Genomic DNA, 21,851 nt, shown 5'->3' with positions numbered 1-21,851 from the left:
TACGTGAACATGGGTATCGCGTGCTATCGCATCATCTCGACCTCCCTTTGACTGGTGTTGCCCCTTCCTGAGTCGGGGAGAGATTGACCACTTATTGAGCCAGCCTCAATCCTCTCCTCCATCTCCTGTCATCCTCCTTTGACTGCGGTACGGGAGAATGTGACAATAATCCAAAGGCATCGAAGGTCCAGAACACCGCATCGTAGTGCTCTCCAGGTATAAGAACCCCGTCTCAGACGACTGTTCTCTCTCTTACCTATCCCATTCGAGATGGTATACAGTCGATTCATTTCTGCTCTTGTACTGCTTGTGGGGTCTGGTGAGTCTGTGCGCCGTAATCCACGCACTGAGATCTGTCCTGCAGTGGCCCTCGCTGCGCCATTCTCACAGATGGAGGCCTCGGCAGGCGGTCTTGCCCCATCAGCACCTGAGGGCTCGGCTGCCCTGCCTGGCCCTAGCGGCTCGGATGCCGGGTTCGATCCTCAACCCAGCGGGGGCGACACCAGCCTCAACCCTCAGCCAAGCGGTGCTGAGAACGGCTTGACTGCTCAGCCTAGTGGACTCGAGACCGGACTTGGACCTCAGCCCAGTGGCAGTGGCAGCGGCAGTGGCAGTGGTAGCGGCGCTGGCACAGGTGTTCAACCCGGTGGTGAGGGCGAGAAGCAGAGGCAACGACCTCACTGGTGGAATCAATTCTTCTCTTGGTCTTCAGATTCTGGCGACGGACAAGGGGACACATACCATGACAACGAGCAATACAGCTATACCAATGCTTATTCGTGGACTGCGGATGGTGATGGGAATACGTCCGGTTGGACTATGCAAGATGGATTCACATCTGGAGTGGAGGGGGTTTCGACTGTGCAAGGTGGAGGAGGTAGTGTCATGCCTATGAGCGCTGTCCCGACCGGATTGTTCTGATGAAGCTCCTGGAGGGCCAAGGGGAGGTGGAGGATCTCACGTCGCACATCCACGTTTATCGCTGGCTCGATAGATCTTCTCACTCTTTTTCTGTGATGTGATGAATATGCAGCTGGTGTGAAACTGTATGCTGGTGGAAGTGTCACCCCGTTGTCAAGATCCGAATTGATGTGCGCTCCGCGCCACGTGCCTCTGTAGATCTCGCACAGCCAAACCAACACAGTGTGTGTGTCCAGCGTAGCATGTGGCGGTCACTAGTTAGGACTATCACCACATGGCTTGGCCTTTTAGGTCCAACATGGGTCACTTAGTCCAGGAACGAAAAGATTTAAGGGACGAAGCAGGTCAAGGGGCGAAAGAGGAGAGGGAAAGTATTCGAGGCGCTGCAGCGGCGAGGCAGAACACTTCGGTCTTGAGAAAGTCGTACCTTTTTTTTTCGGTGGGCTAAGGTAGAAAAGGAGAGGGTAAAAAAAAGACGAGTTTATGTAATGTCTGCCTCTCCTGTTCTGCCTCATCGGGCCACGAGGCAGCATGTATGTAAGTGTGTGTATGTATGTGTATGTGTGTGATGTATGTATGTCTGTGTGCACGGATGCTCGCCGCTGTCGCTCGCTCACTGCCGAATGCCCTCCCTCGCCGCCCCTTCTCCTTCCCACGTTGTGCTTTTCGATTGAGCATTGTAACATGAATCCTTCTTGCAACGCACACTTGACCTTCAATCCATTGTACCATAATCACAACGACCCAACAGAATAAGACTGCTGGGCCACAACCTTCGCGCCTCACGTGTCGATATCACCATCCAGACGCTAGCCTCCCCCCCTTCATTCACTCTTGTCGATCACTAGAAACGCCTTTTTCTCCTCGCGCTGAGAGCCTCGGCTCGTCCCCTCCTATTTCTGCCTATATCCTCACACCCCCCACACACTCTCGCTCTCTCGCTCTCGCTCTCGCTTTTTTTTTTCTCCAAGGTCAAGCCACAAGACCTACTACACCTCTCATTACCGTCCAGTTCTCTACGCTCCGCCTTCTTAACCGTCGTCCAAAGATAGGACAGGATAGACAACTCTATCACAAGTGGGACGACGGCTGATATCCCTCTCTCTCTCTCTCTCTGTGTCTCTCTGTCTCTCTGTCTCTCCTGCTCGCTCGGTCGCTCGCTCTCCCAGCAATAGTACCCATTTTTCCGCGGCACATCCCCTCCTCCCAGTACCCTCGTCAGACGATACTTCACCCGATCACACCATATTGGAATATGGGTTTATAGATCCAGGACTTTGGAAATCCTCGGAAACACCTTCATCTGCTCAAATCAGACGTAGATCCATCCATCCGTCCATCCGTCAATCATCTGATCCTTCATTCCTTCATTCCAAACACTGGCCTGCAACATCAATCAATCCGCACGACCGATGGATTCCACATTCTCTCTTTGATCCGTCAGCCCTCCTAGCGTCATACACTTGACTTCCCTTTGATCTCAGAGGACAAGAAAGAGGTGACGCGTAACAAAGGGACGGAACGGATCCTTGATCGCTGCCCGCATGGACGCCATTGTCACTCATCTCACATTATGTCTATAGATCACCCAGTCATCGCGACGATGGACGCCGCGGGGAATGCAACAGCAGCAGCAGTAGAAGGAGGAGATGGTGGTGGAGGTGGTGGCTTGAAGTCTGTCGATCCATTGGACACTACAGACGTGGATGGAGAGTCCAGCGAGATGGGAAGGAGAAGGTTCATGGGTGCATCAGGACTAGGATACGACCCGTCTGGCGATCAATTCCCCGCAGCCGTTTCCGATACGAGATTAGACCAGAGCATCAGAAGACGAAGTGGTCAAGAGTGAGTCCTCCTCCTCGTCGTCGTTCTATTCGACGCCAGATCAAGGGTTTGCGCTGATTCCCTTTTTCCAGACCATGGTCACCTCCTTCTCCTTCCTCAGCGCCCGCGACACCTCGCATCACTTCCGTGACCCATCCGTCGGAATACATCCACACGCAACATCCACGTCGGACATCCCTCACACCGCTGGGTCTTCACGTCATCTCCCCCGTCGCACCAGGCTCACCGAGAGTCTTGACTCATACCAATCTACCTGCCCCGCCAATCCGTACCAAGGGTTTCAGCCCCTCTCTCCCTCCCAATCATCCCATCAGTCCCATTGAGATTGAGCCAAGGCGTGGTTCAGCCACGAGCTCAAATTCTACCCTCACCCAATCGCGTCCCATACATGGCATCTCACCCTCTTCGTCATTCTACGCCTCTCGGGCACCTCCCGCATTCGGTCAGAGCTCTTCTTCACGTCAACCTCAACCACTCTTTATCGTCGACAGGCGCCGATCTTCCCTCACCCCTTCAAACCCTTCACTCGCTCCTCCATCTCCGACCAAACATTACGCCTCCGGTCAAACCTCTCGACCCACCACGAGTGACGGAAATCCGCGCGTACATCTTCGTCACCGCACGTCAGATGGCCAGCAGTCTATAGTCACGCTCAACGGCACGCGCGTTATGCCAGATTACACGCGACGAGGATCGATGCCTCAGTTAGACTTTGACGGATGGAACAGATCAAAAACATTCAACCCCGTTCTCATCCCACCGCGAGGCAGCGTCGATAATGACGATGCTCCCCCAAAATTGAGCCCTTCGTTGCCCACAGAGGGATTCAAATTTGGCTCCATTGGACCATCTCCTACCAACGTCAATGTCGACTTGCCTCCCTCTCGCCCCGTCTCTGTCGTATCGACTCGCTCTCAGAAGGAGAACCTGGACGTCTTCCAGCAGGCTGAAGTTGCAGAAGCTGAGAGACAGCGTAAACTGTTCTACGATGCAACGTACGGCGAAGACGGCCGCAGAGCCAGGCAACGTCTCAGTATAGGCTCAGCTCATGGCATCAGCTCTCAAATGGGGAAATCCAGTTCAGCCAACGCTGCTGGAAGTATTCATCTCCGTCGAGCCAGTTTGGTCTTGTGGGAGAAAATGCAAGCTGCCAATCGGGCCATGGAGATGCGATCGGACATTGGACCTGGGATCGTAACCTACCTAGCGCCAGATTCGTCGTCCAGTCAGGTGGATCTGCCTGATGGTCGTCGGGGAAGTCTACCCGTAGATATCCCCGGTGGAATGATACGGCGAGCTTCGCAGTTGTCAGCTAGTCCCGGAGAAGGCCAATTTGACGACATGGAAGAGGAGGAACCGGATCTGGAAAATATGTCGCGAAGAGTGAGTCTTGCCAAATACACCGCGAGCTGACGAGAAGAATACGCTGCGAGCTCCTGTACGCCCCTTGCCTCCACTTCTACCGCTCTCCGATCCTGGTCCTCGATTATTGCCCTCCACCCTCGCATTGCACCGCGCCAATCACCTCTTGACCTCTCGGAACCTCCAAGCTGAGCCTTTACCTCATCCTCTACCTCCTTCACTACATCCCCCAGCACCCGTCGACATTGCCGAATTTGATATCGATTTCATCCTCGCTGGATCCTCCGCACAGATGGGAGCAGATATTGGGGAAAAGGCCAAAAAGGATGTCTCTGCCGATTTCAAGCGATCTGGTCCCAAGGCTCCACCGACACTAGACCTCGCTCGAGGCGAGGGTGATGATACTTTCGCTAAATTCGTTGGTGAATTCGATGACGAATATGGCGGGCGAAGGGGGAGATGGACGTTTAGAGCTGTCCCTGGAGCCCACAGCTCGTCGGCCCTTCAGCGCTCAGGCTCGGCTCAATCCAGTGCCTCTGGATCGTCCGATCACGACCCATTAGAGAGCTCGCTTCGTTCTGTATGGGACTGCGACGGCGCTGGCAAGTACGAGCTCTACGCGTCCGGCGAGATTCGATCCAACCAGACGAGTAGCGTGTGGCAAGTCCGAAAGGCTGGTCCTAGGGAATACGAATTGACCCGACCATCGACTCATCCGTTGGCTCAATACGTCTTGACGTCTCGATCGGCTCACTGTGATGAGGGCGGACTCAAGCAATCACACGTTCGATCTCCCAGGCAAATTCAGAAAAAGTTGTCCGATGTCGCTGAGTATGACGAGTTTCGACGCAAGAGTCGCATGGATAGCTCTGATTCCACTACAACGCCGAAAGCGTCCTTCATCTCTGCTTCGCTCCCCCTTTCGGTCGGTACTTTGGCAGGGTTCGGATCGCCCAAGAAGAAGCGATCGATCAACGACGAAAAAACCGAGGTGACAGGATCTACCCCTGCTTCCGTGCCTCGACGAAGCACAAGTCGAGAACGCAGACCCAGTGAGAGTCGCGAGAAGGGATCCAAGTCGATTGGAGGCAAGATCAGACGTGCCATCAAGGCTACAGTCTCCAGCGTGGGCAATGATGAGCGTAAGGCTCAGCGTGATGAGAAGGAGCGGGAGAAGAAGCAGAGCGCAAGTTGGTCTCCTGGACGTCATCGCCCCGCTGGACCTATCCATTCACACTCTCATTCGCATTCTCATCCTGCCACAGGAGCTTCCAGTCATTCGGCGACGGGGATTCCTGGGTCCAGTCGGTCGACTCCCCTACGCACTGTCGCCGACATCTCGCCCATGACCTCGCCACTTGCCGGAATGGCGTTTTCAGTTGGTCAACATCGACAGACGGTACCTGACTTGGAGACTCTGGCCGGGACATCACCTACCAGTTCGAATCGGGAGAGTCATTCGGCGCATTCACACTCTGGTTTAAGCGCTTCTACCTCGCCTGCTTTCGAGTCTCTGACATTGGACGACGTGCGTGGCTCGCACGCCATGGGTCAAGCTTGGACCAGCGTGCCGGACGAGGCTGTCGCCATGGTTATACCAGTCGAGACGAAACCATATGAGAATCAGCCCAGTCATGCGAGGGCCGGTGCAAGGTCTGCGTTACTGGTCTGGTACGTGCCGTTCAATTCGGAAAACGAGGATGTAACTCGACCAACGACTGCAAATTCGTCACTGTCCTCGCATTCGAATCACGCATCGGAGACTACGCCTCGCGCGGACAAGAGCGAATCGGGTCACACGAAGACGACCACGAGTATTCCCAAGTTTCAGAAATTGCTCAAGCGGCGTACGTCCCGGGACCAGTCTGCTTTCCGAAAGGAGAAAGACAAAGATAAGGACGCATGGCCTGGAACACTGGAGCCTGATGGCAAGCCTTCTCACTCCCATCCTGCAGATACACTTCATCCTCTGCCCTTCAAGAGCTATCGAGTGGTCGCCCGTGTCATTGATCTGGACGAATTGAGGTCTCGATCAGACGTCCTGTCTTCGACCGATCATTCTTCCTTCTCTACTCGATCCACTCATTCCAGTCTGCCCTCCCCCTTGGAATCTACGGATCACAGTCCTTTCCCCACGACTCCATTCTCGAAAGCCTCCCTCGTCCTCCATGTCGATCCAGCAACTCTATCTCCAGGATCTACTGCGCCCTCTGGATTCTTCGGTATCACAGCACCGCCTCCATCCGTCATGCCTCCGAAATCGACCGCCAGCAGCGGGATAGTGTCCGATCCATTGGGCGGGGCATTGTCCATGCTTGAAGGACGTAACTTCCCTACTGTCCTTGCAGTCTGTCATTCTAGATCATCCGGAGTCGAATTCGTCCTGGAAGGTCTGGACAGATTGGGATTATGTCATGGTCCTAGTGCGTGGGGACCAACAGGGTACGAAGAGTGGCGTGGAGTCGGCTTGAGTGAAAGTGGGAGGGAAATGTTGGACCTATTGTGGGCCGGATGTGTCTGCGTCATGGGATTGGTGTAGGGGCGAGCGAGCGCGGCGAGCGTAACAGAGGCGACCCGACGAGATGGACATATTTTCGGAATTACGACACACTTGAACGACGCCTCCCCCACTCCATCATCCTGTCGTACGCTCCGTTCAAGACCCAGTCAACCGTGTTGTCATTACTAGTTTGTTCGTTTTCAGGCTTTTCCGGGAGGTCCTCATGGAGCAACACGGGGCATAGGCTACGACTCACGACCGCAGGAGTCCAGGAAAGGACCATGATATGTCTCCGGCAGACCAAAGCCTCATTCTAGAAACTCCCATAGCATTTTCTTGTTTTTCTCCCGGGGAAATGAAATCGTGTCATGTCAATTGTTTGTGTTGCTTAGTCCAGATTCGAGAAATCACAGTGCAAGCTCAGTTTACGTCTTTCAGTCAGGTCGGATGGCAGAGGTGATAGGGAGTAGTGATGCGATTTTTCATGCAGTCCGTCTGTGTCCACCTACAAGAAGCACTCCCTAAAAAAAAGGCTAGCGTAACGTGCTCTGACGCTCCAACCTCTAATCGTCCATTGAGGGGGCAACGAACCTCGCTGTACCTCTATCAATGACCCAAATCGACCTATTCCTCCCTCATCTACCCTTGGCCCTGAATAGCCTACTCGTTGATCTTGGCTAGAATCTCGGCATCTTTGAAAAGGTGGTACTCCTGGATAGACGGAGTCAGCTTCCATGTCTGCAAACCTTGCGGGGGTGGTCGTAATTTGGAGAGAAGAAGAAGAAATGTGGAGACGGGGTGAGCCAAGCAAGGCCTGAAGGAAAGAGATCGTTTGATGCAGCTTGAAGGCTTTCGGAGAGCTCGCCGACGCCTCGCCTCTCTCCCTCTGCATCGTGGCGAGATACATGTGGAACCCCCGGTCGGCAAGCTCGCTGCGTTCGCCTCGCTCGCCACGCTCGATCAAGACACTCACCTCTTCTCCCACTTTGATCGGGTTTCCACCCCAACCGGGCAACAAGACTCTATCTCCGACTGACACGCTGACGGGTTGAACGACTCCAGATTTGTCTGGTGATCCTGGTCCTACTGCGATGACTGTAGCTTCAGGAAGAGGGGATTGAGTAGCGGAAGATGGGAGAAAGAGACCAGATGAAGTTTTCTGAATCAGAAAGCAACGTCAACGTGAGCCGATACGAGCGGTGAAAAGAGGTATTGAACGGGTGTGTGAGGGTGTATCTGGTCGATGCGAGTGTAACACCAAACGGGTTCGAACTGATGCCTAAACGAACGCAAGGCCTGACCCTCCGAAACCCCCATTGTCTAGACCATACGGCTCATTCTCTGTGGAGAAAGCCACACCATCCCATGGTTCTTAGAATCCTGACAAACTCACGGTCTCCGCTTTGAATCTCTGGACGAGCACCCTGTCAAGGAGGGGTTGAACGGATCGGATGGATTTGAAAGTAGCGGACTGTTTGGACTCGGGTCAGCGGATAGTTGTCTGAACAGGAGGGAGTCAAGCTCACCATATCGATCTTAGGTTCCCTCCTGATACTACTGATTGTTCAGCTGGATGGTACACACTAGTCAACCACTTCTCCCTCACTTGCTTATGGGTCACGAAAGAAAAACGTCTTGATCCAACGAATGCTGAGGATTTCAGCTCTTTCTTTTTTGGATTTCTCTGGAAATTATTAAAGAAGAAGGGCAACGGAATCAAATTAATAGTGCGAGTCTCAGCCGCGCCACCCGTTGTTAAGCGCAACTTTCTCACGGTCGAATCCTCATTGAGTTCACCCGGGTATCAACTTTTTTTCTTTTTTTTCTAGAAATATTTTGAGGAAAATCGGCTGGTCATTCATTAGCTGTTGCTCCTTGCTGCTGCTGTTGCTGCTTCATTCTCAATCAGTCTTCTCATCGCAGTATCTCACGGACACATTGATCATCATGAACGCTCTCAGATCACGATCTGCTCTTCCTCGACCTGCTCGGTTGTTGAGCTCCTCTCGAGCGACTGCTCTTCAACGTCGAGGTTACGCAGCGAAGGAAGTACACTTTGGTAATGATGCCAGACAAGGCATGCTGAGAGGTGTCGATATCCTCGCCAAGGCTGTTTCTGCGACTCTCGGACCAAAGGGAAGAACAGTGATCATTGGTAAGTCCACTCCTGCTTGGAGGTTGGTGTCAACTGTTCGCTGACGCCTCTATGTCCATTCTCTTCTCCAGGACAAAGCTTTGGCGGACCTAAGATTACCAAGGATGGTGTTTCCGTCGCAAAGGCCATCACCCTTAAAGACCCAGTCGAGAACCTCGGAGCCAAGTGAGCCTGCCTTTCTTCTTTCTGGATGTGCAGTGTGTGTTGTGACCTGCTCGTGCTGACGGTGGCGCGTCGCCAAATAGACTTGTTCAAGATGTTGCATCCAAGACGAACGACACCGCCGGAGATGGAACGACCACCGCCACTGTCCTTGCTAGAGCCATCTACAGTGAAGGTGTGAAGAACGTTGCGGCCGGCTGTAACCCTATGGACCTGAGACGTGGGGCTCAAAAGGCGGTAGACAAAATCTTAGAGGTCTTGGAAAGTCAGAAGAGGTCAATCACAACCAGCGAGGAGATCGCTCAGGTGGGTTGCGTCGGGCACAGAAGGCTCCGAGGTGCTGACGTATTGTCTCTCGCTTTAACCTCCCTTTTCTCCCATACTGTTGCCCCATACTGCCGTTGATTTGTCTCGACGAACACTCTTCCGCCTTTTTCTCTTCCCTCCCCATTCTCTCCTCGCTCGTGCTCACAGGTCGCTACCATCTCTGCCAATGGTGATGCGCACGTTGGAGGCATCATCGCTCAAGCTATGGAGAAAGTCGGCAAGGAAGGTGTCATTACCGTCAAAGAGGGCCGAACGATCGAAGACGAGATTGAGATCACTGAGGGAATGCGATTTGACCGTGGATTCTTGTCCCCTTACATGATCACCGACACCAAAAATCAACGAGTAGAATTCGAAAAGCCATTCATTCTCTTGTCCGAGAAGAAGATCTCTGCTCTCCAGGACATTCTCCCGGCCTTGGAAATCGCTGCTCAGACCCGTCGACCTCTGCTCATCATCGCTGAGGATGTCGACGGAGAGGCTCTCGCCGCTATCATTCTCAACAAACTCCGTGGACAAGTCCAAGTGGCAGCTTGCAAAGCCCCTGGATTCGGTGACAACCGAAAGTCCATCCTTGGAGACATTGCCATCTTGACTGGAGGTACCGTCTTTACGGATGAACTTGATATCAAGGTCGACAAAGCCACCCCTGATCTCTTTGGAACTACTGGGTCTGTCGTCCTCACCAAGGAGGACACTATCATCTTGAACGGAGAAGGAGACAAGGCCGCCATTCAGGATCGGTTGGAGCAGATCAGAGGCGTCATCAATGACTCCACCACTTCCGATTACGACAAGACCAAGCTTCAGGAACGATTAGCCAAGCTTGGTGGAGGTGTCGCCGTGATCAAGGTCGGGGGAAGCAGTGAAGTTGAAGTTGGAGAGAAGAAGGACAGATATGACGACGCTTTGAACGCTACTCGAGCTGCCGTCGAGGAGGGTATTGTCCCAGGAGGTGGAACCGCTTTGCTGGTGAGTCATGACACCTGTGATACGCGCCGGTCCTAACCCTCCTCCTCAGAAAGCATCTGCCCACCTTGACTCATTGAACGTGGATAACTTTGACCAGAAGCTCGGAGTCTCCATCATTCGTCAAGCTATCACCCGCCCAGCGAGGACGATCGTCGAGAACGCAGGTGAAGAGGGCTCAGTAGTCGTTGGAAAACTTCTCTCAGAGTATGGAACCCCTGAAAAGTTCAACTGGGGATACGATGCTCAAACATCCCAATACCGCGATATGATCTCTGCCGGTATCCTGGACCCATTCAAGGTCGTCCGGACGGCTTTGGTCGACGCTTCGGGAGTCGCCAGTCTCTTGACTACGAGTGAAGCTTGTGTCGTCGACGCTCCTGAGGAGAAGGGTGCGGGTGGCATGCCAGGTATGGGAGGAATGGGTGGTATGCCCGGTATGGGAATGATGTAAAATGGTGGTGCATGGTAAGAAGTTTTGATAATTGGTCCATTTGTAAACTTTTCATTCTTCCTCGTCATTCCGCCGCCGCTCTTTAGCATTGATACTTCTACTACACATCCAAAAAATTCGGCCTCGCTGGAGAATGCCATGCATCCGTCACTGCTCAATGAATGGATGGCATTAGCTCAAGGTACTTTGTAACGCAGTAAGGCGGACTGATTGTCACGAGAGAGAGGGAGAAGGGGGAGACCCCGATCGGAATGGCCATTTCCGCGACCTGTTCCGATAAATTCCCAAGAATGGCAATTCACGTCGAGTCACGTGTGAGGAGGAGGCCATATGGGCGGCGGGTCCTAGTCCGATGACGGTTGGACACGGCGTTGTATGCAGTAGAGCCCGTCGACGGCTCATCTTGAGTATGCCTCCGTGCTGTGTATGCCGTGGAGTATGTTTCGACTACCCATCCTGACAATGCTACCGTGCTGCGTGGATTGCATGCTCAAAGTCGATGAAGGATCCTCGAGCAAATCACGCGAACGACGAGATGGAATATCCTTCAAATGGCAAAGTCTTGGCACGCTCTTACTCTAGCGTCACATTGAGGTCCAGCCCAGATTCCAGATGGCAACATAGCGAAGGGCAAAGGCTGTCAAAGCTCTCGAAGTGGATTGTTTCCATATTTGGTCAGCGGGGCAAAATGAAGCTGATTGATCACCTGCCACAAAATACCCCCCCCCCCCCCTTCTCCAGGCGAGGAGCGCATCAAAAATGCATGTGATCACCTGACGAGTCACCTACTGAAGTGCGCTTTTGGGTTCCAGCCCATTCCCCCTCTGTCTCTCTCCTCCTCTCATACATCCGTGCGCTTCCACGACGTGATGTGTGTTTCAGATGTGCACAAACAAGGACAAGCATGCATGCATGTGTTTTCTTTCCATGGTCGTTGCACTTGATTAGCCAGCCAGGATCTACAAGATTCTCTCTACTCTATACATTCACTCGCCACCTTTCAAGTCAACCTGCCCCCGACCCGTCTCACCTTTGTCTCGCATAATACCTAGGCTGGAAACGACTATAGATCCTGCTCTCCACGTTTTGGCAACGTCGAGGCGAGCAGAGGCTGTCACTTCAGCAGTAACGGCTTTGATCTGGTCTGGCTCCTCGCTCCAAGGGATCCCCAACCCCCAAATAAGAGAGACACTTGAAAAGGGGGTCTGAGGAAAAAACGGAGCACTTGGAAGAGACAATACAACACATCGCGTCTGTGCATCACAGCGTCGACCCCTCACTGGCTTTGCTCGAAAGCGATACTAGATCATCGTGCAGCGAGGTGAGTTTATCGTCTCATATCCAGCCAACTCCTGTCCTGTCGTGTCGTGTCCTACCGATCTCTCTCCTGCTTTCACTTTCAGTCATTCTCACATCGCCAAGTCTTTGTCGATCCCCGCCTCAAATGTCGCCTCTGCGCCTTCCTTCTACGGTTCGCCGCTGACTTTAGTAGATCATCCATCTAACCATTCAGCCACCGAGGAAGATCACCACCAATTGGATCTCTTTTCGGTATTCTCGCATTCACCTCGAAGAAGACGATATCCCCGAAACCGACACAAGGTTCTTGTTGCGAACCGATCAACGATCGCTGTTGATTGATCTGCCCATTCAGCCCCCGTTCTGGTGAGTGAGTGAGTGTGTGATTGTGGTTCGATCTTCAAGTGTGGCGGCTGTTCGTGGTTGGTGGGAAATTTAAGCATTAGAGTTTTTTCAATTATTCTTTCTTTTTCTTCTTCCTCCTCCTCCTTCTTCTCTACTAATCGAAACGGAATTGATTACGCTATCTTGACATAATTCCCGGATCCGGAACCGGCAGCTTTAAAAGAATTATACCTGAAGGGATGCCGTCACTAAGCCGGCAAAGGGGAAGAGCAGAGGCGGAGGGCAGAGGGACAGAGCCGCCACCTGGGCCACCCCCCCCAAAAAGCTTAAATATGGATTCATCGGCCGGAAATGGGTCAATGATCTAAAAAAATTATTGTCTCAGCACGCCCTTGGCTATGACTGAAGCATGCGTGGACATCTCTCGTTGGGCTCTCACACAGGACGCCTCCCCTGCTTCTCCACCACCCACCACCCACCACCACCATCAACCTACTGCCACCCACCTCGTTGGCTTTTCGTCCAAAGATGGAATGCTAGAGAGGCGTTTCTTTTAGGAACAAGCTTCAATTCAATGATCGTATCAGTGGCCGAGGCCGTCGAAAGTAGTTGGGATTGTATCCGAAAGAGGATATCATGGATGAACTTGGGACTACAGAGGGGATCGACGATATATTATCCCCCCCCCTCTCGTCTCTCGTTGTCTCTTGTCTCTCCAGTGTCTCATCTTTGGCCTGCATTCCATTCCTGCTTGGCCTTTGGAGATCGTCGTTGTTGTTCTCTGGAGAACAACACACTCGTTCAAGATCGCTGACATCAAGGTCTTTTTTGTTTTGGCTGGATCCTCTTTCCATTGCATTACTCTTCCGGTCTCTCGGTTCCACTTCCCCCCTAATCTTTCAGTAAGTCTCACTTAACGGGTTCAGACTCTCTAGTTCAACAGCTCACACACGCCCTCCTCAGTCATGATGCACACACCCTACGCTGGTCCTTCGACCTTTAATCCTTACCCGAATCATGGATCCTATCCGCCACAGACATCTCAAATCTCGGGTTACTTCAATCCAGCATCTGTCCCAGTCACTCCGACTCCCATCTATCGTCAACCTGTCCTCCAATACAATTCGTCACCTGGAACACCTACCACGCCTATGAGCCTTCCTCTCCACGGACTTCAAGGTTCACCAGCTCCGGATTCACCATTCCTCAACAATAGTCCAGCTGTCCCTTACGCTTCAGCTTTCCAAGCCGCACCGAGGCAACAACCCGCGTACATGTCACCGGCCCTCACACAACAATTCGACGGATTGACAACTGCTTCTCCACTCTTACTCAGTGCCAACACACTACCAACCCACGAACCAATGTTCGATCTCACTCCCATCGAGGAGACTCACGTGACAGTCCATGAGTACGGTCCTCCCGAAGGTACTCATGGATCCCCCATCACCGTCAAGTGTCATGTCCACTTCCCACCGAGTCCTCCTCCTTCAGACGCCTCGACTTCTCCCGATGGCGCTGGCTCATCCTCGTCCTCATCGTCTCGAGGTCGAGCTATGCGCCTGGTGTTTGGAAATCATCCCGTCCCGACCAAGGTCCACATTCTCTCCGCCAACCTCAGTCTCGGCGGTCAGATGTGTCAACTCCAAGCCAATGTTCCAAGCTGGCAGAGTACAGGTCCCGTCGGTCTCATGGGCAGATCCAACAGGGTCCCTATCCACCTTCAAGTATTGGCTGGAGGTTCCACTGTCCTCGAGACCATCTCCGTCGGTGAATACACCTACACCTCGATCAACTCAAAGGGTGAGTTGAGACATCCTCACACATGCACCGTGCTTACATCTCACTCTTAGCTCCCGTCTACTCCAACTACACGCCCGCTGGCAACCCACTGAAGCGAGCAGGCGAAGCTCTCGAGAGCCACCGTCCCTCTCCCAACCACTTGCTTCACCGACGTGCCGTCTCCAACAATGGAATCATCAAACTCGAGTCCCCCGATATCCCCCAGTATCCTCAAATGCAGAAGACTTACGACACTGCCTACGCGTCCCCTTACCTTGCGCAAGGCCCGGCACCCACAAATGATTTCAACGCTCCCCAACCGAGCTTGATGCGAGCCACTCAGGTCGTCGCGCCTATCCCTGCAGCTGCCAACCCGTACATCTTGGCAGGCGGGAACAAGGCCAGCCTCGAGCTAGTCGGAGATCTCGATGCCATGGCAAAGGGATGGTGAGTTGACTCAATGTCGCCCGCCCGCTGGCGTCATGCTGATAGCTCTCCCCCACAGGACCGAGGACGAGTGGATGGGCAGACGCCGATTGGTCCAGTTCTGGAGACGGCAGGATGGTACCACCATCTCCGCCGCATTCCGGCCGCTTCCCCAGGCCGAGTACCCTCAACAACAGCAATCCATCATCATCTCTTGCATCTTCCGTGAAGACAAGAATGCGTGTTACGTCACTTCGGTGGACACGATCTACTTGCTGGAAGCGCTTGTCGGCACTCGATTCACAGTCGAGGAGAAGAATCGTATCAGGAGGAACCTTGAGGGATTCAGACCCATAACAGTGTCAAAGAACAAGGCTGGAAGTGAAGAATTCTTCAAGACGATCATGGGCTTCCCGAACCCTAAACCGAGGAATATTGAAAAGGATGTCAAGGTGTTCCCTTGGGAAATTCTGGGACCGGCATTGAAAAAGATCATTGGCAAATACGTGAGTTGTCGCGGGAGCGTTTTGGGCATTGTGGCTAATTCATTGGATGCCAGTCTGCCAGCTATCCTTTTTCTTCTTCTGGATCTGCCTCGAGCACACCCATCTTGAGCGATCAAGCTCCCCTCCCACCTACAAACTATGGTGTCAACTACAGCGAGCCGTACTCTGCCATTTCGAGTGGTTCTGTTCCTACTCTTGCCTCCAACTCCTCGTCCACCTCATCTTACGACCCAAATTACATTCCAGCGCCACAAACGCCTCAAATGAGTCATCCTCATTCGATCAATCCTTCCCCGACTGACCACTTTACCCGCACCCCATCTGAGGAGAAGCACCATGAATATGTCAACCTCTCACCGACTTCTCACTCGCCATACGCTCCCACTACCCTGCATCACGGACGTGATTCGACCGGAAGTACTGGGGGAGCCTTTTGGCCCGGAAGTGGCAGTGGTGCTGGGATCGGTGTAGGCACGCCTACAGGTCTGAATCTACATTCTTCCGAACAAGCTTTACCGAGTCCCGCGGTATCCAGTGGAAGCTATGCGACTCTACCTGGTCCTGGGGGATACGACCAACAGCCTCATCAATTACCTCATGTCCATGAGACTTTGAGCAAACAACCTAGCTCGAGTGATCTGCGAGTCTTGTTCCCTGGCATGGCTCAGTAGTAGAACAACAACAACGGACAATTCCTTTTAAACACTCGAATAGACGCGTTGTATATTTACATGTACATGTATGATCAATTGAAGACACGAGCAAGCGAGTGACAGGAAGCTCTGATGCCACAGACGATGCGGCGGCGGTGCCACAATTCGACAATTGTCGATCGTTGATCTCGATGGGAGATGACGACCCAAGAATGCTAGCTAGTTTCCGGCATCTGATATCACTCCAGTCACTAACGACTTAGCGTAACAGTCTTCCTTGCTCCACTGACTTGTCCCGATATGGGCTGGTCTACCTCGGGGACCATAGCGAAAAAATCAACGTGGGACATGATCAGCACGAACGCCGTGTACCAGAATTCAAGCTATGCCCGTTTGGGCAAGTTCAATCCCGGATCTCAGGCACACTCCACCTTCCCTTCCAACCCGGTCTGTCGTCGTTGTTCGCCTAGCTGGCTGCCATGCTCTATCTAGCTCATATACGAGATTAATCTTAATCTAATCAATCGCGGCAATTGATCACTGCATGCATTCAGCGGGAATGAAAAGGTGTCCGGGGAGCGAGCGCAGTGACGCACGCAGAGGAGGAAGAGAATGGAGTATGTCATAAATAATGATAATAAGTGGTGAGAGGCGGCTGAGGGGGTGGCAACATTTAAGAAATGGCGTGCAGGCGTACCTTTCAGGGGGTGGAAGTTGATTTCGTACACATCATAGTGGTACCTGTTAATCTTAGAACAGGACGTGTCAGTGGCTGAGGATCATCGATGAGGGCCAGACTGTTTAGAATAATGTATTCGTGGACAGGAGGTGGAGTAGTGGAGATGCACAGGCAGAAAGAAGTAACACGCGGGACAGTGCATACTGTAGGGTGTTCTGACATGAGGCGTCGTTGAGGTGATCGATAATGTTGCAGGTAGAGTGGTGGACTTGTAACTCTTTATGGAACCTGAGGAAGACGTACGCCTGTCTTCATGCCTCCTCGTACGTGTGATTGAGTGGACCTGACATTCTCACCCATTCAATGCGTAGATGGATGAGCGAATCAATGGGTGTTGAGAATTGAGCAAGTCAGGTGTAGGAAGAGCCAAGGAGATGGTGACTCAGGGGGGGATGGATCCAGGGGTTTGGCATTGTTGGTCAGCCTCCCAGACGAGGACGTCAAAGTGGTTCTCCAGACGTGCAAACAGCCCAAACTCCCTCGCCTTGTAGTCCATTTGACTCTCAAGGCAATACACCGAAGTTCTGACGTGTGGCCTGGCCTTGACTCCGCCTGCCTCCGATACCTTCCATAAGGGGATTGCAAGCTTAGGCTAATAAGAGGACACCTGAGATAGGTAGAGAGTGGTCCTTGACATCTTGACGCAGCTTGGAAGCTGTTGAAGTGCTTGTAGATCATCAGCATACATGCATCACACATCCATCCGGTGTGAAAGGCAATAGTGTACCCCCAGCGTGCCACTTGCCAATGAAATTCCGCCAATCCCCGCCTGTTACCTCCACTCCCCCCCACCCTGAGTCAAAGGGTTCACCGTCACCGGGTGTCATCCTGAATCCTTCACGATATCTCTCGCTCGTATCGTTCATCCCAAGACATCCAACTCAACATGGTGTACAACCTCTTGCTCGGAGGCTACGGCAATCACATCACTTACGCCTCGTTCGACCCTAGTACTGCCAAAATCAAGGTTCATTCCAACTCCAAAGTGCCAGAAGCACCTTCATGGATTGATCCTGGCGTATCTTCCCCCAAGCTCAAAACGCCTTCTGGTCAGGCATTCTACACCATTGCGGAGATCGAAAAGGGGCAAGCTGTCTCCCTTGATCTTGTAGAGGAGGAACTAAAAGTCACTGGAACGTATGACTTGCAAGGATCTCCAGCTTACGGTGAGGAGGTCTTCACCGCCAAGACCTAGACAGGATGCTGATACCAACCCTTTTCATGACAGTCCACACATTGAAAGATGGATCAGGAATTGTCGTAGGCAACGTGAGTGGACGAAACGGAAAGGACAGTACTCACGCTTTCAGTACATGGGAGGCAACGCACACCTCATCCCTACCACCTCGACCTACGCTCTCGACACCTCCTCGACCCTTAAACCACTCCACTTCCCGTACATGTACAAAGATATCGAAGCTCCCAATCCCGATCGTCAGGATTCTTCTCACCCCCATCAAGTCATTGAAGGACCCAATGATCAATTGTTCGCGCCTGATCTAGGAAGTGACAGAGTATGGATCGTCAAAAGGGACAACTCTACAGAATCTGGACTCAAAATCGTCGGTCATTTCCAGTGTCCCAAAGGTTCTGGACCGCGTCACGGAGTCGTCTCGGTCGATGGTGAGCTGAACGAATGACGAGGTCGTCTTTGCTGAGGCACGCTCAGAGAAACACCTCTATGTGCTCGGAGAGCTTGATCAGACCATCTTCAGCTTTAAGATCGCTGATCCCTCTTCCTTGCCCATCTTCCACGACAACATTGCCCCTCCGACCGTTGCCCCAAAGTACCGAAAATTCCTCGGTGCTGCCGAGCTATTGAATCATCCAAAGTACCCTGGAACATTATACGCAAGCAACAGACTCGAGAAACACATCAAGGAGAGCGACTCGTCATACGACGGCGAGGAAGTCAAAGGAGACGCCATCGCCATCGTTCTACTTGACGAATCTGGGACGAAGGTCGGTCACACTTCTTGGGTCCGTACAGAGTGCGATCACATTCGAGGTATGATGATCTCTCCCGATGGCAAGTTCATGGCTTTGGCCGGAAAAGATGCCGGAGGGGTGGAGATCTGGCAAGTAGGGGGCGAAAAGGGACAGGAGTGGAAGATGGCAGCCAAGGATGAGTCCCTGAAGCAGGTCACGACGTTTGTTTGGCTCTAGAACGATGCTCAAAGAAACGCTGTAACATGCAGATAGGGAGAGGCAAGAGAGAGGGTGTCGTCCGCGGCATTAAAAAATATGAAAGGCATTGGCACTCTAAGTCTCAAATCTGCAGAGACGTCAGAACCATGTCGTTTCTTACCGCATGCACTCACGTATTGGGATAACCATCGGAATCCCTCTCCGTAACCTTGCCTCATAACTACTGAACACATGAAGACTTCGATCGGGCGGATATCTTTGAGAGGAATCTTGCCCTATGACGTTGTCAGTCGAAGTGTGAGGAGAACTGATTGCCCACCTTGCCGGTCGTCTGGAACATTCCGAGTTGGTGCCTCAATTCTTCCTCCGAGACAGCACCGACCGCGTCGATCTTGTTGCCGAGAATCAGGAAAGGGACGGTGGCGAGGGACTCAATGCCCACTGTGTGAGCCAGAGCAAGCAAGACGAGAGGCGTTGAAGACAAGGGGCGAATTCCATTGCGGAGAGGAGCGCAGTCCGGCATACGGGCAGAGGCGGGGTGACGGGTTGGGGGAAGACAGAGGGCTCAAAGTCAGCCAAATTCAGATCGGAAGATCAAGCTCGAATGACCGCCGTCACGTCGTACATCACTTTCACTCACACAACGAGTCGAGCTCGACTTTGCTCTCTGGGAACCGTTCAGTATCTGCTGAATCCACCAGGAAGACGATTCCATCAACCTCTGGGAAGTAATCTCGCCACAGCCGACGAGCTTGCATATGTCCTCCAAGATCGTACGTCGTGAATTTGACGTTGCCAATAGCCAATTCTTCAGAGGCTGGAAAAAGGGTATCAGCTGCAAATTCTCTGTCAGGCAATGTATCATTGCTCACTCGGATGAAGAGTCGGTTGAAGTGTGGCCAACCTGTCATTCTTCAACATGTGCAGGAGGGTCTGAGGCCTGTCTCAGCGACACATTACAAAACCCGCTGAGCTCACCGTCTTTCCAGCATTGTCGAGACCAAGGAACAGGAGCTTTGCACCTGACGTGTCAGTATGATATATGGTGTCATTCGCGTACTCTTGTGTGTCAGCCCTGCGGCAAGGGTCAGTACGAGTTGATCATTAGACAGGACGGTATGGAACGAACATACCTAGCTGCGAGAGGATGTCCCAGAACCAATTCTGCACTGTCAGCCAGCTGTTCCAAAGCTCAACACCCACAAGCATCCACATCTTGGGCGAAGTTCAATATTGAGGTTGTCCAATAATGTTATACAGATCGTCGTGGCGGGTCCAACCGGCTGAGGACTCTCTCGCTGCCAGCCAGCCAGCGTGCGTCACGAGCCCTTATGGGGACTATAACGCCGATACGGTGGGAATCGGCGTTATCTCAAGTGTGGCACTATGTCCCTGGTGGAGGTTGTCCGATCAAGAGCTCGTCTATTCATTGGCTTTGCCAATGAATGGTCTGCATCGCGCATCCTTGCATCTGCCTACACGCACCATGCCAAAGAACATTGTCATCATTGGCGGTGGAATCGCCGGCTCAACCACCGCCTACTATCTATCTCAATCGACTTCTCGGTCTCCAGATACCAAGATCACCATTGTCGAAGGCACGAAGATCGCCGCTGCTGCCTCAGGATACAGTGGTGGATTCTTAGCGAAAGATTGGCACGGTTCAGCGACGTCCAGTGCGTTGATCCTTTCATGAGCCATAGCTGATGATCAGGTCTCGCTGCGCTGAGCTTCGATCTTCATGCCAAATTGGCAAAACAGTACGGCGGAGCTGAAAAGTGGGGATACCGTACGGTAGACACATTGGTAAGGTGTTCCTGTGATGGTCTCCTCTGATGCTCCCTCCAGTCCATCGAGACGGACGCGACACGTACTGCTAAACGTCAAACTCCAGTCAAATGGCTCCCGCAGGGTCTTGTCCATATGTCTCGATCATTAGGAACACATTCCACGACTGCTCAAGTTCACCCTAGACTCTTCACCACATTCATAGCGGATCAATTCACTCAAGCGCCTAATACTTCTATCGTCATCGGCACAGCGGTCTCATTATGCATGAGCAGTAATGAATCAGGCTCTTCCACCTTTTCCCCGACAGGTGTCAAGGTCAGATTGCAGTCTGGAGAGGAAGAAGTTTTACCGGCAGATGTCGTGGTCATTACGGCTGGACCGTGGACAGGACAAGTCGCTATAGATCTCTTAGGCAATCAAATTGGGAGGAGACTCGGTGTTTCTGGTCACAGAGCCCACAGTATCGTCCTCAAGACCAAGGAACAGCTCACACCCCACTGCCTCTTCACCAATATGCGATTGGAGGACGACAGTGTGGCGGAACCTGAAGTCTATGCCAGACCAGACGGAACGACTTATATGTGCGTTGTCTCCTGTCCCCGTCCTCACGCTGATCATCAAAAGATGCGGTGCTGGAGATTCTGAGCCGCTGCCAGCCACTGCGGCAGAGGTCAAACCCTCACCTATATCCATCGAGAAGCTTAAGCGTGAAGCCGCCGCGCTGTCCTCCGTGTTCAGCGAAGAAGGAGGTGTCGAAGTACAAGCGGAGCAAGCGTGTTATCTGCCCATAGCGGACAGAGGGAGACCATTGATTGGTAAAGTCAGAGGTGTCGAGGGAGTCTATGTAGGATCTGGGTGAGTCGGCCGTCTCCGCTAGGCCGGACCGAGGATACTGACAAATCCCCTAGTCTGACCTGTTGGGGTATCACCTTTGGACCAGGTACAGGATGCCTACTCGCAGAGATGATATTGAACGGGACTGCGCGCTCAGCTGATATCTCCAAGCTGGCTCCGTGAGACTTTGTAAGCACATCATAATGAATCCGGTTGTAATACCGTATCGCGGATTCGCGTCCTTTTGCCGCGCCGAGAACCTGAAAAACAGGAGGACGAGCGGTGGTATGGTTCTTGATTTCTTGTTCAATATCTGGATTCTTCCTTTGATCTCGACAGGTCTCATACTTCCATCTGCGTCCCTTTTGCTGTCATCCTGAGCGAGTTGACGGCCGTGACGCGATATTCGTCGAGGGGCAGACACCTTCTCCCTTTGTCCGTGGCCTTGGAGTGCGTGCAGTGCGCCATCTCTTTCAGCTGGTAGTCCGCATGACAAACGCCGACGTTTAGAGGCCATGGTACTGCTATAGAACCAGATCCTTAAGGTCTAATCAGTTTGACCATGAACGAAGTGACCTATTCTCCGACAGATCGATCTGATATGCCTGGACCCTCATCATCGGCTGGGCCCTC

At 52.6% G+C, this 21,851-nt stretch overlaps 8 protein-coding genes across 8 annotated transcripts; 6 read left to right on the top strand and 2 right to left on the bottom strand.

Annotated features, from left to right (window-relative positions):
* Positions 1–51: 51 nt before the first annotated feature.
* On the top strand, positions 52–1,101 carry BD324DRAFT_249543 (hypothetical protein). The gene has a single exon (XM_022012281.1). It carries the CDS (start codon positions 271–273, stop codon positions 919–921), a length of 651 nt encoding a protein of 216 aa, XP_021873785.1. The 5' UTR covers positions 52–270; the 3' UTR covers positions 922–1,101.
* A 973-nt stretch (positions 1,102–2,074) lies between these two features.
* On the top strand, positions 2,075–6,698 carry BD324DRAFT_249275 (hypothetical protein). Its single transcript, XM_022012280.1, has 3 exons — positions 2,075–2,766; positions 2,838–4,149; positions 4,187–6,698. Exons 1-3 carry the CDS (start codon positions 2,495–2,497, stop codon positions 6,665–6,667), a joined length of 4,065 nt encoding a protein of 1,354 aa, XP_021873784.1. The 5' UTR covers positions 2,075–2,494; the 3' UTR covers positions 6,668–6,698.
* A 590-nt stretch (positions 6,699–7,288) lies between these two features.
* Positions 7,289–8,416, bottom strand: BD324DRAFT_648612 (chaperonin 10-like protein; the record flags this gene model as incomplete). The annotated part of the gene is made up of 5 exons (XM_022017863.1): positions 7,289–7,339; positions 7,602–7,787; positions 8,022–8,099; positions 8,155–8,182; positions 8,403–8,416. 5 exons carry the CDS (start codon positions 8,414–8,416, stop codon positions 7,289–7,291), a joined length of 357 nt encoding a protein of 118 aa, XP_021873783.1.
* Positions 8,417–8,575: 159 nt separating this feature from the next.
* BD324DRAFT_607137 (putative heat shock protein) lies at positions 8,576–10,695 on the top strand (the record flags this gene model as incomplete). The annotated part of the gene is made up of 6 exons (XM_022014051.1): positions 8,576–8,783; positions 8,855–8,948; positions 9,029–9,251; positions 9,420–10,244; positions 10,294–10,408; positions 10,448–10,695. 6 exons carry the CDS (start codon positions 8,576–8,578, stop codon positions 10,693–10,695), a joined length of 1,713 nt encoding a protein of 570 aa, XP_021873782.1.
* Positions 10,696–14,108: 3,413 nt separating this feature from the next.
* BD324DRAFT_615865 (hypothetical protein) lies at positions 14,109–15,808 on the top strand. Its single transcript, XM_022014765.1, has 3 exons — positions 14,109–14,131; positions 14,180–15,053; positions 15,107–15,808. Exons 2-3 carry the CDS (start codon positions 14,550–14,552, stop codon positions 15,722–15,724), a joined length of 1,122 nt encoding a protein of 373 aa, XP_021873781.1. The 5' UTR covers positions 14,109–14,131; positions 14,180–14,549; the 3' UTR covers positions 15,725–15,808.
* Positions 15,809–17,146: 1,338 nt separating this feature from the next.
* On the top strand, positions 17,147–18,623 carry BD324DRAFT_615863 (Lactonase, 7-bladed beta-propeller-domain-containing protein). The gene is made up of 4 exons (XM_022014764.1): positions 17,147–17,611; positions 17,674–17,714; positions 17,756–18,068; positions 18,115–18,623. Exons 1-4 carry the CDS (start codon positions 17,332–17,334, stop codon positions 18,609–18,611), a joined length of 1,131 nt encoding a protein of 376 aa, XP_021873780.1. The 5' UTR covers positions 17,147–17,331; the 3' UTR covers positions 18,612–18,623.
* Positions 18,624–19,882, bottom strand: BD324DRAFT_615861 (ARF/SAR protein). Its single transcript, XM_022014763.1, has 9 exons — positions 19,797–19,882; positions 19,727–19,757; positions 19,654–19,668; positions 19,572–19,615; positions 19,466–19,526; positions 19,234–19,410; positions 18,913–19,034; positions 18,767–18,868; positions 18,624–18,720 (listed from the first exon to the last, which is right to left on the bottom strand). The coding sequence occupies exons 1-9, from the start codon at positions 19,806–19,808 to the stop codon at positions 18,715–18,717; spliced, it is 570 nt and encodes a 189-aa protein (XP_021873779.1). The 5' UTR covers positions 19,809–19,882; the 3' UTR covers positions 18,624–18,714.
* A 150-nt stretch (positions 19,883–20,032) lies between these two features.
* BD324DRAFT_615856 (putative cytoplasm protein) lies at positions 20,033–21,432 on the top strand (the record flags this gene model as incomplete). The annotated part of the gene is made up of 5 exons (XM_022014762.1): positions 20,033–20,269; positions 20,308–20,399; positions 20,442–20,965; positions 21,009–21,239; positions 21,293–21,432. Coding segments are annotated over 5 exons (1,193 nt in total), but the record flags the coding sequence as incomplete, so codon positions are not given.
* Positions 21,433–21,851: the final 419 nt, after the last annotated feature.

Source organism: Kockovaella imperatae (genome assembly GCF_002102565.1).
Source record: "Kockovaella imperatae strain NRRL Y-17943 chromosome Unknown BD324scaffold_2, whole genome shotgun sequence".
Taxonomy (NCBI): domain Eukaryota; kingdom Fungi; phylum Basidiomycota; class Tremellomycetes; order Tremellales; family Cuniculitremaceae; genus Kockovaella; species Kockovaella imperatae.
Note: the sequence above shows the minus strand (reverse complement) of the source record. Positions and strands in the feature narration are given on the sequence as shown.